The sequence below is a fragment of the Canis aureus genome, chromosome X, assembly GCF_053574225.1.
Source record: "Canis aureus isolate CA01 chromosome X, VMU_Caureus_v.1.0, whole genome shotgun sequence".
NCBI lineage: Eukaryota > Metazoa > Chordata > Mammalia > Carnivora > Canidae > Canis > Canis aureus.
This window is the reverse complement of record NC_135649.1, coordinates 58,385,993-58,400,099: the sequence shown is the minus strand read 5'-3', so window position 1 is coordinate 58,400,099 and position 14,107 is coordinate 58,385,993. Positions and strand designations below refer to the sequence as shown.

The 14,107-nt window shown below is 38.0% G+C and overlaps 1 protein-coding gene across 10 annotated transcripts in view; it reads left to right on the top strand.

The window, feature by feature from the left end:
* The first annotated feature begins 4,535 nt into the window (after nt 1-4,535).
* APOOL (apolipoprotein O like) overlaps nt 4,536-14,107 on the top strand; it is a 254,234-nt gene continuing 244,662 nt past the window's right edge. For 2 of the 10 annotated variants that reach the window (XM_077890174.1, XM_077890175.1), the window contains exons 1-2: nt 4,590-4,692; nt 4,850-4,966. In XM_077890174.1, the coding sequence (XP_077746300.1) occupies nt 4,678-4,692; nt 4,850-4,966 (132 nt within the window). In that variant the 5' untranslated portion in view covers nt 4,590-4,677. Of the gene's footprint in view, nt 4,693-4,849; nt 4,967-12,526; nt 12,581-14,107 lie in introns of all 10 variants that reach the window. The other 8 variants (XM_077890167.1, XM_077890166.1, XM_077890170.1 and 5 more) reach the window with 8 other exon arrangements.

Genomic DNA, 14,107 nt, shown 5'->3' with positions numbered 1-14,107 from the left:
GCCCAAGGAATATCCACATTAGAAACAACTGAGGAGCTTTTGCACAATTCCCTTATATTAGAACAAATGAATTTTCATACCCAGGGCTAGTATCCAGGAATCATTTTATTAAATTATCCAGGTGATTCTTTTTTTCTTTAAGGATTTTATTTATTCATGAGAGAGAGAGAGAGAAAGAGAGAGAGAGAGAGGAGAGAGAGGCAGAGACACAGGCAGAGAGTGAAGCAGGCTCCATGCAGGGAGCTCGATGTGGGACTCCAGGATCATGCCCAAACCCAAAGGCAGATGCTTAACCCCTGAGCCACCCAGGCATCCCTATCTAGGTGATTCTTAAACACACTTACTTTCAGCACTTCTGGTTTAGTTCAGCTCCTTTATTTTATGACTCCTCTTTTAAAGACCAAGATCTCATTTTGATTGTAATAATTTTCATTATGCAGAACAGCTTTTTGAGTGTGTTTAAAATTTAAAACACTAAAACAGAGTGCAAACTTTGAGGTGTAATTTTTGTTTGGAGAAGTGTAACTTTTAATTTATCATGAAGTATTTTACTGAATTTGAATTTTTCTGGTGTGAAAATTTAGATGAGGTTATTAGTCAAACAGAAAAATATGTGCAAATGGCCAGAATTAGCCTTGGGCACTGCATAGTGAAAAACAACATCTGGAAGTGTTCCTTGAAAATTGGGGCACAGAAAATGTGAAGAAAGTAATTTACTATGCTACAATACAATGTAAGGAAATGGTCATTACATGGAAAAGATAATCACATTTTTAAAAATGATACCAGGAGAAATGACAGAAGATGATTTTGTGACATTACCAGAAGAAACCAAAGGGGCAGTATCTGAATTGAATGCCTTGATAGTTTGCAGAAAGCACTGGACACTTTTTCTAAAGCAATGGATCAAATGATGTCAAAGTTCCCTCTCATTCAGACATTTTTCACTGATTTCTATAGAAGAAGAACTTCTGAATTTTTTACATAGTAGTATAAAAAACATAATTTTCTGATGAAGATATTTCAGTTGAAATTTTCAACTGTGGAAAATCTGAATGTTTCTGGATTTGATCCTGAATAAACAAGCACAGGGATAGTATCGTAATTCATGGAACTATTGTGAAAGAGAATTATAATTCTCTTCCAAACTTATTCACAATTTTAATACTTTTCTTATTTGTATATATGTTGTTTTAAGTGAAATAAACTTTACTAATATTGAAATTAATAAAAAGTATTCATCTTTTTTTTTTCTTTTTAAGATTTTATTTATTTGACAGAAAGAGAGAGCGAGTGCATAACCAGGGGGAGCTGCAGACAGAGGGAGAAGGAAAAGCAGGCTCCCTACTGAGCAAGGAGCCCAATGTTGGGCTCCATCCTAGGATTCTGGGATCATGACCTGAACTGAAGGCAGATGCTTAACAGACTGAGCTACCCAGGTGCCCCATTCATCTTTCAAGTATAAACAAAAATACATAAAAAAGTCTACCTATACCATCTATCAAATGTTTAGAAATATTAGATTTTGATGAAGTTATTGACAAATATGCAGATCTTAAAGCACTAAAGCAGAAACTGATATTTTTTTTAAAAGATTTATTTATATGAGAGAGAGAGAGGATGAGCACAAGAGTGAGTGGGGCAGGGGAGAGGAAGGGAGAGTCCTAAGCCAATTCCACACTGATCATGGAGCCCAATATGGGGCCTAATCCCACAACCCTGAGATCACAACCCACGCCAAAGTCAGACACCTATCCAACTGTGCCACTCAAGTGCCCCAGAACTGTAAATTTTTTTATTTATTATGCAGTAGACCAGCATGCAGGTTTAAATGCATTTTCCTTTAAAAAATACATTAATACATATAATGTTTGTCCTTCTCCGACTGACTTACTTCACTCAGCATAATACCCTCCAGTATATGTTCTCATTCATTTGGGGAATATAAATAATAGTGAAAGGGAATATAAGGGAAGGGAGAAGAAATGTGTGGGAAATATCCGAAAGGGAGACAGAACGTAAAGACTGCTAACTCTGGGAAACGAACTAGGGGTGGTAGAAGGGGAGGAGGGCGGGGGGTGGGAGTGAATGGGTGACGGGCACTGGGGGTTATTCTGTATGTTAGTAAATTGAACACCAATAAAAAATAAATTAAAAAAAATAAAATAAAATCTTAAAAAAATACATTAATACAATTAGAAAACTTTGATCCATTACTTTTTTCCTTTTTTGTACTGCACTATTTAGTTTTATTTTTATGATAGATAGATATGAAGTTAAATAAATTCAATATCTTTTATGGTCTTTATTATCAGTTTAATTGTATCCTTCTTTAAGAATATTTATTATAATATTTAATATTTACTTACTTAATAAATATTGATATTTTTTAGTATATTTGCCACACAATGTTACATTAGTTTCAGATGTACAACATGGTGCCTCAATAACTCTATACATTATGATATGCTCACCACAAGTGTAGTACCATCTGTCAGTATAAAACGCTATTACAATAACACTGACTGTATCCCCTGTACTGTACCTTTTACTATCCTGACTTTTTTTTCCCAATAACTGGAGGTCTCTTCCACTTCCCCTCACTCATTTTGCCCATCCCCACCCTCTCCCTCCTGGCCACTACTAATTTGTTCTCTGTATTAATAAGTCTGGTTCTGCTTTTTGTTTGTTTTCTCATTTCTTTTCTTTTTTTTAAGATTTTATTTATTTATTCATAGAGACAGAGAGAGAGGCAGAGGGAGAAGCAGGCACCATACAGAGAGCCTGACGTGGGACTCGATCCAGGGTCTCCAGGATCACGCCCTGGGCTGCAGGCGGCGCTAAACCGCTGCGCGACGGGGGCTGCCCTCTCATTTCTTTTCTTATTTAGTTTCCATATATAAGTGAAACCACATGGTATTTGTCTTTCTGTATCTGACTTTACTTAGCAAAATACCCTCTAAATCCACCCATGTTGTTGCAAATGGCAATATTTCATCCTTTTTTATGGCTGAATAGCCAAGATATGAAAACAATCTAAGTGTCCATTGATAGATGAATGCATAAAGATGTTGTATATAAGATAAAATACTAGTGAGTCATCATTATTTCTTTTCTTAAAATATTTTACCATTTATTGGAAAAAGAGAGAGAGAGAGAGAGAGAGAGAGAGAGAGCTGGGGGAGGGGCAGAGAGAGAAGCAGACTCTACACTGAGCAGGGAGTCCAATGTGGGGCTTGATCCCAGGACTCTGGGATCATGACCTGAGCTGAAGGCAGATACTTAACTGACTGAGCCACCCAGGCACCTCCACCATTACTTCTTAAAATAATTTTGTCATATTGAGGAAGAAACCATTAAAAAATTATCTGCTTAGGATGTCAAATATTTTAGCTATGTTACTGATACCTGGTATATAGTTGGCACTAAAATAAAAAGGCCACGCTGGACTTTTTTCTTTATTGTTCTTTCTACATGAAACCGTTTTCCCTAAACTCTGTCAGCACTTTTCTCAAATGTCAGCTTATCAGAAACCCTTTCCCTAACCTATTTAAACAAGTAAATTCTCACCTTATTCCCATACTGTTTTATTTTCCTTTATAGCATTTGAACATTTATTTGTCTTTTTCTCTTGGGAACATAAACTCCATGAGGGAAGGCATTGTATTATTCTATATGTTGAACAAATGCCTGGCATATAGGAGGCTCAGAGTGACATAGTTTTAGAATGTACGAACTTGACCACTTATCGCAGAGGTAAATGTTCTTTGAGTAATTGATAAAATAAAGAACATTTTCAACTTTTCATGTGTTTGTGGGTCCTGCTCCTGGAGTCCCAGAGAATATAACTCTTTGACGTTTACCAAGGTCAAAATGACTTTGCAAAACTTCAAAATATGGACTCTATTTCTGCACCTGGCACTTATTGCACATATGCATCATTAAAAAAAATAACCAAAGGAGCATTCCAAACATAAAGATAAAAATAGAAAAAAATCTCCCTGGTTCCCATAAGATTAAAGTCATACAGCCTTGCACATATTAAAAACATAAGATAAAGTCTTTAACCTTCCAGAATGTCCTTCCTCAAGATGATCTGTAACTTTCTATGAAAAGAACATATATAACCCTCCACTAAATGTTCCTTCCCGGGAGCACTCTCTTTTTTGTGAAGGTTGTATTTCCAGGCAACTGTTTTATTTTATTTTTTATTTTTTTTTCAGGCAACTGTTTTAACTTGGGCTTGAATAAAACTCTTTTCCTTTCTCTTTAAACATTTAAGAAAGTTTTGTTCAATTTGCCTGGAGCTGACTACATAGTTCTTCATTACTGCAGCTGGACCTGGATTTTAGATCCTTATCTAGACAAATCACATAGGTATGAAACAACGAAAATAGTGCAAACCTCTGCACCCAGCAAAATAGCTTTCAACTGGATTACGCAGGGTATTCTGAAAGGCTTTATCGAGGATTGGAACAGTCACGTGGATGAACGGTTTTACCGATAGACAGCCGGCCAACTGTGGCAGCTTCTCAAAGACGCACTGGGAGGGTGGAGAAAGGGCGGAGCCAGCGGACCAGGGACGTAACCAGGCGGGGCTCCAGAGGTGAGCCGAGTTGAACAGTTTTGTCCTTCTCTGCCCACCATATGAAAATCTAGACGCAGAAAGTCACGGAGATGGCGGCTGTTAGGGTAAGTTGAAACAAAACCCGGATAACCTGCCCTGGTTCCTCGGTGGAGAGAGCAAGAGGCGGGGTGGAAATGGGGTTGTGAAAGAATCGGCAAGGTCAGGGAATCAGAAACGGTTGAAGCCTCAAAACACTTACCTCTCCCCCTTGGATTTCCCTAGCCTGGGACAGTACTCCCTCCTCAGTCTTCTGCAGTTAACTGTTTATACAGCGGCACGGTGGTACTGGGAAAAGGCTGGGCAAAAAAGGCTGGCCTGGAGACAAGCAGCGGCAGACTTGTAGGTATTGAACTGAAACAAAGAGAAAAGAATCCCGGGCATTCGATTGGGCACCCAGGGTGGAATCTCCTGGCCCTTGGAAAGTCTTCGTTCAAACATTTGGGGGTGAAATAGACTAGGATGGAGATGTCACAAAGTCTCTGCAGTGCGCGGTGTTTGTATTTATTGTTGTTCCTTTCCGGGCTTGAATAATAAACTTGAGTTCCTTTTGAGTTCTGTACTGGGAAAAAGTGCCTATACTTAGGAATCTTTGTACCGGAAGTGACTCAGCTGGCTGCTAGCTGCGGTTCCTTAAATAGGTTTCAGTAATAGTAGTTGACAAATATCTACAGGTGGATATTTGTAGCCGGTTTTACGTGTAAAATGTACTGCTTGTAGAAGATACAAATACGAATAATTCAGCCAAAGTTTAAGGTGACTCAGTGTCCATCTTGATTGACAATTCTCCATTTCAGCATTTCTGGTACTCATAATTTATCTGAATTATCACTACAGCCTTCTAACTGGACTCCCGTCTCTAGCCTAGCTCTCAAGGAATCCATTTTCCCTGAACTGCCAGAGTACTAATTCTACAATGCAAATCTAATTATACCCCTTTCCCACTTAAAAACCTTTATTGGCACTCCTTCATCTGTTCTCTGGAGTCAGGTCAGACTCCTATGTCTGGAACACCCATCCTTGCCTTGGCTTTTCAGCTTCATCTGTTGTCTCTCAGGAAATCTTTTAACATCTGCACTCCAAGCCTTTCCCCCGCTAGATCTCTGGACTTGATGGGAAACATCCTCATCTAGTTCCTACTTGTAGTCCATTCATTCATTTAACAGCTACTTGTTTACTGCCTCCTCATACACTAAGCACAAAATGCATTTTCCGAGGTAGTGTTCCCGACTTCCCCAGTTTAATTTAAATAACTCCTTTTTTTGTGCTTCCAGAGGACACTGGGCATACTTTTATTATCTTAGCACTTATCACACTTTATTTTTTTTAATTTTTTTAAGATTTTATTTATTTATTCATGATAGTCACAGACAGAGAGAGAGAGAGAGAGAGAGAGGCAGAGACACAGGCAGAGGGAGCAGCAGGCTCCATGCAGGGAGTCCGACGTGGGATTCGATCCCAGGTCTCCAGGATCGCGCCCTGGGCCAAAGGCAGGCGCTAAACCGCTGCGCCACCCAGGGATCCCCCACTTATCACACTTTAAATAATAGACTATTTACTTACCAGTTCTACCTTCCTATAAGCTGCTTGAGGACAATAATTAAGACATTAATTTTTGTATCCCTAACACAGGTATGACTTACGTTAGGTACTCAATAAAAGCTATAGCAATAGGGATCCCTGGGTGGTGCAGCGGTTTGGCGCCTGCCTTTGGCCCAGGGCGCGATCCTGGAGACCCGGGATCGAATCCCACATCGGGCTCCCGGTGCATGGAGCCTGCTTCTCCCTCTGCCTGTGTCTCTGCCTCTCTCTCTCTCTGTAACTATCATAAATAAATAAAAATTAAAAAAAAAAGCTATAGGAATAAATGCCAGGCAATGGGATAGTGTGCTCTGATTCAGAACAAAAAAAAGTGCCTTGCCTCAAGAGAAGTACAAAGTGATCTAAGGATTCAAAAGAGAGAACTCAAACCTGGTTAAGGAGAATAAAGACTTCGTGGAGGAGGTACAGAGACAGAAGGAGTAGTCATTGGTAAAAAGCAAACCAGAATAGTTTGTTGTCACTGAAGCCTAGAGGAAAGAGTTGAACAGTTTGGCCAATAATAAGTCACTGGAAACTACCATTTATTAATTGCTTCCTATGAGATCAGGCACCATGCTAAAATACTCTATCTACCTCTGTTATTTCACTTTAATCTCAAGATAGCTTTATTTTGTAGTTACTATGATCACTGTTTTACAAATGAAAAACTAAGGTTGAGAGAAGTAAATTGCCCCAAATCATAATCCTAATAAGAGCTGAAGTGAGATAAACTAGTATAAATAAAGTAGTAGAGGGAGAATCTAGATTGTAAGAGGTTAAGGAAAGGATAAGGGAAACTGGCCATAATTTAGCACTTACTTTGGCCAGCTGCTCTACATATATTATTTCATTTTAATCCTTTTGATGACCCTAAGAAATGGGGTATTATCCTCACTTTATATATGATAAAGCAGGCTTAGAAAAAAGTGCTTGCTCCAGGTCATAACTGCTAAAGGTTCAAATACAGGTGTATTTAGCTCCAAGGTCCATGATCCTTCCACCACTCCTTGCTTCTGAGAGGAAGGGTATATTACTCTTTGGAAAAGTGTTGTGGTGAAAGGAAGGAAATAAATCTTGGGATACAGGTAACAAATTCCAGAAAAGGTGTATTTTCATTTAAAAAGGTCAGGAGAGGGATCCCTGGGTGGCCCAGCGGTTTGGCGCCTGCCTTTGGCCCAGGGCGCGATGCTGGAGACCCGGGATCGAATCCCACGTCGGGCTCCCGGTGCATGGAGCCTGCTTCTCCCTCTGCCTGTGTCTCTGCCTCTCTCTCTCTCTCTTGCTGTGTGACTATCATAAATAAATAAAAAAATTAAAAAAAAATAAAAAGGTCAGGAGAGGAATGACAGGTGGCTTGGTGCTTGAGCATCTGCCTTTGGCTCAGAGTGTGATCCCAGGGTCCTGGGATCAAGTCCCACATCAGGTTCCCTGCAGGAAGCCTGCTTCTCCCTCTGCCTATGTCTCTGCCTCTCTCTCTCTTTGTCTCTCATGAATAAATAAAATCTTTAAAAAATAAAAATAAAAAAGTCAGGAGACTGTCAATTATATCTTGATAAAACTGGAAACAGTCAGGAAGCCTGAGCTGGTTTGGTGACAAGGGGAAATGTGCAAAATTAATATAGAGGAAAGATAATAATAGTTATCACAGCTATTAAGTTACTAAGCATTTACTGGTTTGGGCATTTTGCTGATCATTTTACATGAATTTTCTAATGCTTCACAGTGGCCCTATGAATAGATACAGTTATCATCATTTTACAGGTAAGGAAACTGAAGCTTAGAAAGGTTTCATAACTTGCCCGCAGTCACACAGTAGTAAAGAGTAGAGTCAGATCTGAAATTATGTGATCTCAGTCCCGATTATGGGGCTTAACTTTGTGGAAGCATTTGTGAGGCCAAGGTCCCAAAAGGGTGATCAGTGTTAATTTTGAAGCCCTAGAGTTTAATAAAAAAAGGGTAAGATAGAGAGGAACCCTGAAAGTTGGCAGATAACTAACGAAGATTACATAAATCTTGAGATAGAACTTGTTGAGCAGATATGATAGTGAAAAACTGATGTGGAATTACTCTCAAGGAATAAGGACTATATTGATTTCTCCTCCTGACTTCTTGAATAAGAGAGAATGGCTTGAGGACTGGCCTTCATTTAAAAGGATTGGGAGAGGAACCTGGGTAGCATAGTCAGTTAAGCCTCTAACTCTTGGTTTCCATATAGATACTATCTCAGGTTTGTGGGACAGAGCCCTGTGTTGGGCTCTGTGCTGAGTGCAGAAGTCTGCTAAAGTTTCTCTCCTCTCTCTGCCCCTCTCAGGCCTCTCTCTCTCAAATAAACAAATCTTAAAAAAAAAGGATTGGGAAGAATGTATTAGTGTCAGACAAAAGCCAAGTTTCTTTAACGCTAGAGGTTGAGTGAATTTGAGGAAAATGTGAGTCTTGAAATAAAAGTTGTTTTTAATAAAATACTTAATATCAAAATATGGGAGCACCTGGGTGACTCAGTCATTTAAGCATCTACCTTTGGCTCAGGTCATGATCTCAGGGTCCTGGATTGAGCCCTGCATTGGGCTCCCTGCTTAGTGGGGAGTTTGCTTCTCCCTCTCCCATTACCCCTCCTCCTCCTGGTCATTCTCCCTCTGTCTCAAATAAATAAATAAGATCTTTTAAAAAAAGAAAAACAACAAAATATGGCTACCATGTTTTGAGCACTTCCTGTGTGTCCAACACTGTATCAAGCTGTTGATGCATATCATTTTACTCTTACCCAAAATTTTCAAATGTAAGTAGTTTTACTAGCTCAAAGAACAGTAGTAGAGCAGAGAGGAAATCAAAGCTGCAATAGGAGGTTGTAGTCAAAGAAAAGCTTGATGAGTGTATGATTTTAGCTATTAGCAAGTTCTGGGTAATGGTAAATTCAGGGTATACTCATGGAGTGAGTAGCCACAGTGGAGTGAAATGGTCTACAGGGGTAAGGTCAAAGAGTGAGGGGAGGCTTTGGGATGGTTTGTCCACATCCACATTGAAGCCATTCTTAGTTAAAGAAGGATTTAGAGTAGAGAAGACTACTAACCAGGATTCTAACTCTTTGATGTGATGTAGTGACAGGCAGGTAGATAATAGTGTTAAGAATGAATAGATGGATGGTATAAACTTCAAAGTAGCAGAGTTACTTTTATTTCTTTTATGTAAACTTTTTTTATTGAAATATATGTCCAGTGAAGTACACAAATCATAAGCAGCTTGCTAAATTCTAATAAAAATGATCGTGTTTATTCAATCAGAACCCAAATAAACAAGAAGCATTACCAACAGCTCAGAAGCCTTTCCTTCTGTTCAACTACATCATTATCCTCTACCATGGATTATTTTTGCCTATTTTTGAATTTTATATAAATGGAATGATGCAGTATTTGTCTGGTATCTTTCACTCAATATTATGTTTCTGAGATTCATCCATTATGAATATAACACTAATTCATTTTTATTACTATATGATATTTAAGAAGGTGAATGTATCATGATTTATCCATTATACTCTTTTTTTAAGATTTATTTATTTGAGAGAGAGAGAGGGAGAGAGAGAGAGAGAGCACAAGCAGGGAGGTGGAGGGGCAGAGGGAGAGGGAGAAGCAGACTCTCCACTGAGCAGGGAACCTGATGTGGAGCTCGATCCCAGGACCCTGAAATCATGACCTGAGGTGAAAGCAGATGCTTAACCAACTGAGGTACCCAGGCATCCCCATTATTCTACTCTTGGTGAACATTTTAATTATTTTCAGTTTTGAGCTATTATTACACAAATAATGATCTCATGAACATTTTTCTATATGTCTTTTTGGTGCATGTAAATGTACATTTCTATTGAGTATATACCTAGGAGTGAGATTGCTAGGTCATAGAGCATACAGCTTTGGTAGATAGTGTCAAGGAGTTTTTCAAAGTGGATATACTAATTTGCATTCCATTCATGAGAGTTCTAGTTGTTCTACTTCCTCACTAACAAGAACAGAGATTTTTACCTAAGGATGAAGAAGTAATGGCTTAATTAGAAGTAGCATTGGTTGTCAGGAAGAAGACAAACTACCTCCTTTTCCTGAGACACTTTGAATGGCTTCCTCTTGAGGATTATAAAAGAAGTAGAGACCTCAGGGGATAGTAATGTTTCATTTCAGGCAAGGAGAGGGGAGGCTAGACACAATGCAAGGGCTTTTGGAGTTTTGGGGAGTAGCAGGAAGTTTGGTCAGTAGAGAGAAAATACAGAGCACTGTAAGAAATTAGAATATAGGAGATAATACATGACTAGAATTATATTTTGGGGTTTAGGCTGGGGATGATGGATATGGGAAGGAACGTGGACATCATAGTACTTAAGTTTTCAAAATCCTTGATAATACAAGCTGTATATTCCTTTGTGTCAACTTTAGTCCTTGTCTCTTTCCTTTCCTCTTATCTCTTTCCTTTCCTTGCTTCATGTGAGTTATACCAGAAAATATTTGGAACCTAACAAAGTGAAATTTGTTAGATAGCAAAATCAGTGTTACTGTTTCCACTCAGCATTGTTGAACATCTTTATTTTTGGTGCAACTTTGAAAGTTGCGCTTTGAAACCCTTAGCCTGTTTAATCACGCTCCGCCTATGATTATAATTATAGGATATTGTTTTATGTCATAAAGTGAAAATGATGGGTGCATTGCTTCCTCCCATACCCATATGACTAACTATTCCCCTAACGCCATCCCCTCAGATGGCAGTAAGGTGTTTTGTGAACCTCATTGAATATGGAAACAAAATATTGCTTGTCATGTATCCTAAGGTTAAGGAAAACAGAGGCATGTTCAAATTATCTTAAGTAGTGTTTTAATGAAAGGATACATAGTTTTAGGAAGAAGGCCTTGGGAAAGTGTCTCACCGGCTCAGCAGACCTCAAGAAAGACCATTCAGAATATCATAGCAACTCTGGTAGTTACCTATCTCGTGACTGGACTATTGTGTTTCTTCTAACTCTACATGTTTTATATCCAGGCTTTCCTAGAGAAAGGATCTCATTAGGTTGGCTGGTCAATAACCACTACAAAGTACCCCTCTTGGGCAGAAATTGCACATAAGGCCTCCTTTTATAAGACAGCATCTAGTTGGCTGCCTTTGGCTCAACTGCCAATCCCTAGTCTAGTCAGTTCTGGCCAGGGCATTAGTCCTGTAGTTCAAAGCATAGCAGCCTATGTTAAGAATCATAGAAGGCAACACTATAATTGTCAGATGCTCTGAAGCTTTTTAGAAAGGCCAAGGCAATGGATGGATATCCTTTGGAGGTTCATAATCTGTCTGGTATAAATTTACTTTTGAATACTTTCCAGAAGTAAGTATGGTAGAATATGAAATATGGTAGAATATTTTTGGAATTGCTATTAAAAGCTAACTTATTAACATCTTGTAATTAAATTGGGAAATTGGTTTCATAAGGATAAAAACAGCAAGATGGTGGAGTGTTTGGATGCTAGGATGTGTTGGAATTTTATTTTGAAGGTTGCAGAGAACCACTGAAATAAATCCAAAATGATTTATGATTTTAAAAATTTTAAATAAATATTATGTTTATTTATTATGGATAAATAGATAAATATTATAGATATCAAAAAGGCATTAATGAACACTGTAAATGTAGGTGAAACTTCCTGTGTACCCCTCCAACTCTGGTTGCATTTCCCTTCGTAAACCCCCCATAGCCATTTTCCTGACTTGTATTAAATATTACTATGCATGTTTTTAGACTTTTACTGTATATGCATGTATTCCTAAACTTTATACACTGTTGTTTTGTTTGCTTTTAAGCTTTATGTAAATTTTATTTATGCGGCATCTATTCTGCAACCTATTTTTATCAGTTAGCATTTTTTGTTATGTATACATGTTCATATGTGTAGCTATAGTTCGTTTATTTTCACTGTGCATAGTACTCTGTTATATGAATATATTTTTTCATTCTTTTAATGGAATGTGGTTACTTTTTTCTACTACAAATAATGCTATTATGAACAATCATATGCAGATCTCCCCTGCTATACCATAAACTAGCTGTATGACTTTGGGCAAATCACTTAACCTGTGGAAACCTCAGTTTTCTTATCTTAATCCTTAGGATAAGAATAGTACTTATTCCCTAGGGTTTTATACTAGGAAATACTAAAAGTATGGTATATTATCTGCACAACACTGGGCATGGGTTATAGCAAACATCCACTAATTTCTAGCTCTTGTTATTCTCAGTGTTTAAAAGGATATAATCCCAGCACTTAGTGTAATGCCATTATTTGTTCTGACCTTTAGATCCCAATTTAAGTTGCACCTTGTTCAGGCCAGTGGACTGATAACCTGTTTCCTGTGAGTATCAGTAGCCTCAAGCAAGTAGAATAGAAAATTGTTGTTGCTAACATTATCAACTTTTTATTGAAATGCATATTTATATACAGCCTTCTTTCTTCTTAGACTTATTTTGATTCTTCCAGACCCTTGATGCTTATTCATGATACTTTCAATGATAAATAATCTTTAAAAAGTAAAAAAATGTAATGTGCTTTTTTGCTTACCATACCCTTTATATGTAAAATGTTCTTTTTTCATTGTTCAAACCCTAAGCCAATAAACTAGAAAATTTGAATGGAGAGATTATTGCAGAGATTGTTTAGTCAAAAATTGTCCTGTGAAACATAAAATAGTTTTTATGACTTACGAGAAGTTTCTTTAAGAAAAACCTTATAGAAGGCACCTGGGTGGCTCTGTGGGTTAAGCATCTGACTCTTGATTTTGGCTCAGGTCATGATCCCAAGGTTGTGGTATTGAGCCCTGCATCAGGCTCTGTGCACAGTAGGGGAGTCTTCTGGAGATTCTCTTCTCCCCCTCCCTTTGCCCCTTCCCCCTGCATGCTCACACACTCTGTCTTTCAAATAATAAATCTTTAAAAAAAGAATAACCCTAGTTGAAGGAGGTAAACATCTAGTAGAGTAGGAATGAGAGTACCATTTTCATTGATCTTCTATGAATTAAGGCACAGTAGAGTATCAAACCTTCAAATATTGAGATGCTAAAGACTTTGTAGTTGGTTGGTGTTTTACACCTATAATTTTTCCACAAGTACTTTATTTTTTGTCTTTTCAAGTTTGTATTTAAATTACAGTTAGTTAACATACAGTATAATATTAGTTTCAGGTGTGCAAGAGTGATTCATTACTTCCAAACAAGACCCAGTGCTCATCAAAACAACTGCAATCCTTAATCATCATCTATTTAACCTATCCCCCTACCTACATCTCCTCTGATAACCATGAGTTCGTTCTCTATGGTTGAGTTTGTTTCTTGGTTTGCATTTCTCTTTTTTTCCTTATGCTCTTTGTTTTGTTTCTTAAAATCTACATATGAGTGAAATCATATGGTATTTGTCTTTCTCGGACTGCCTGCACCGAAGGCAGGTGCCAAACCGCTGAGCCACCCAGGGATCCCCTTGAGAGTTGAGTTTTATAAGTACGTTATGTATTTTGGGTGCTAACCCTTTATTATATATGTCATTTGCAAATATCTTCTCCCATTCCATAGGTGGCCTTTTAGTTTTGTTATTTCTTTACATGCAGAAGCTTTTGATCCTGATAAAGTCCCAATAGTGGTTTTTGCTTTTGTTTTCCCTTACCTTGGGAGATGATGTGTCTAGTAAGAAGTTGCTAAAATTGATGTCAAAGAGGTTACTATGGCTTATGTTCTCCCCTAGGATTTTGATGGTTTCCTGTTTCACATTTAGGCCTTTCATCCATTTTGAATTTATTATTGTGTATGGTGTAAGAAAATGGTCCAGTTTCATTCTTTTGCATGTTGCTGTCCAGTTTTCCCAACACCATTTGTTGAAGAGACTATGTTTCT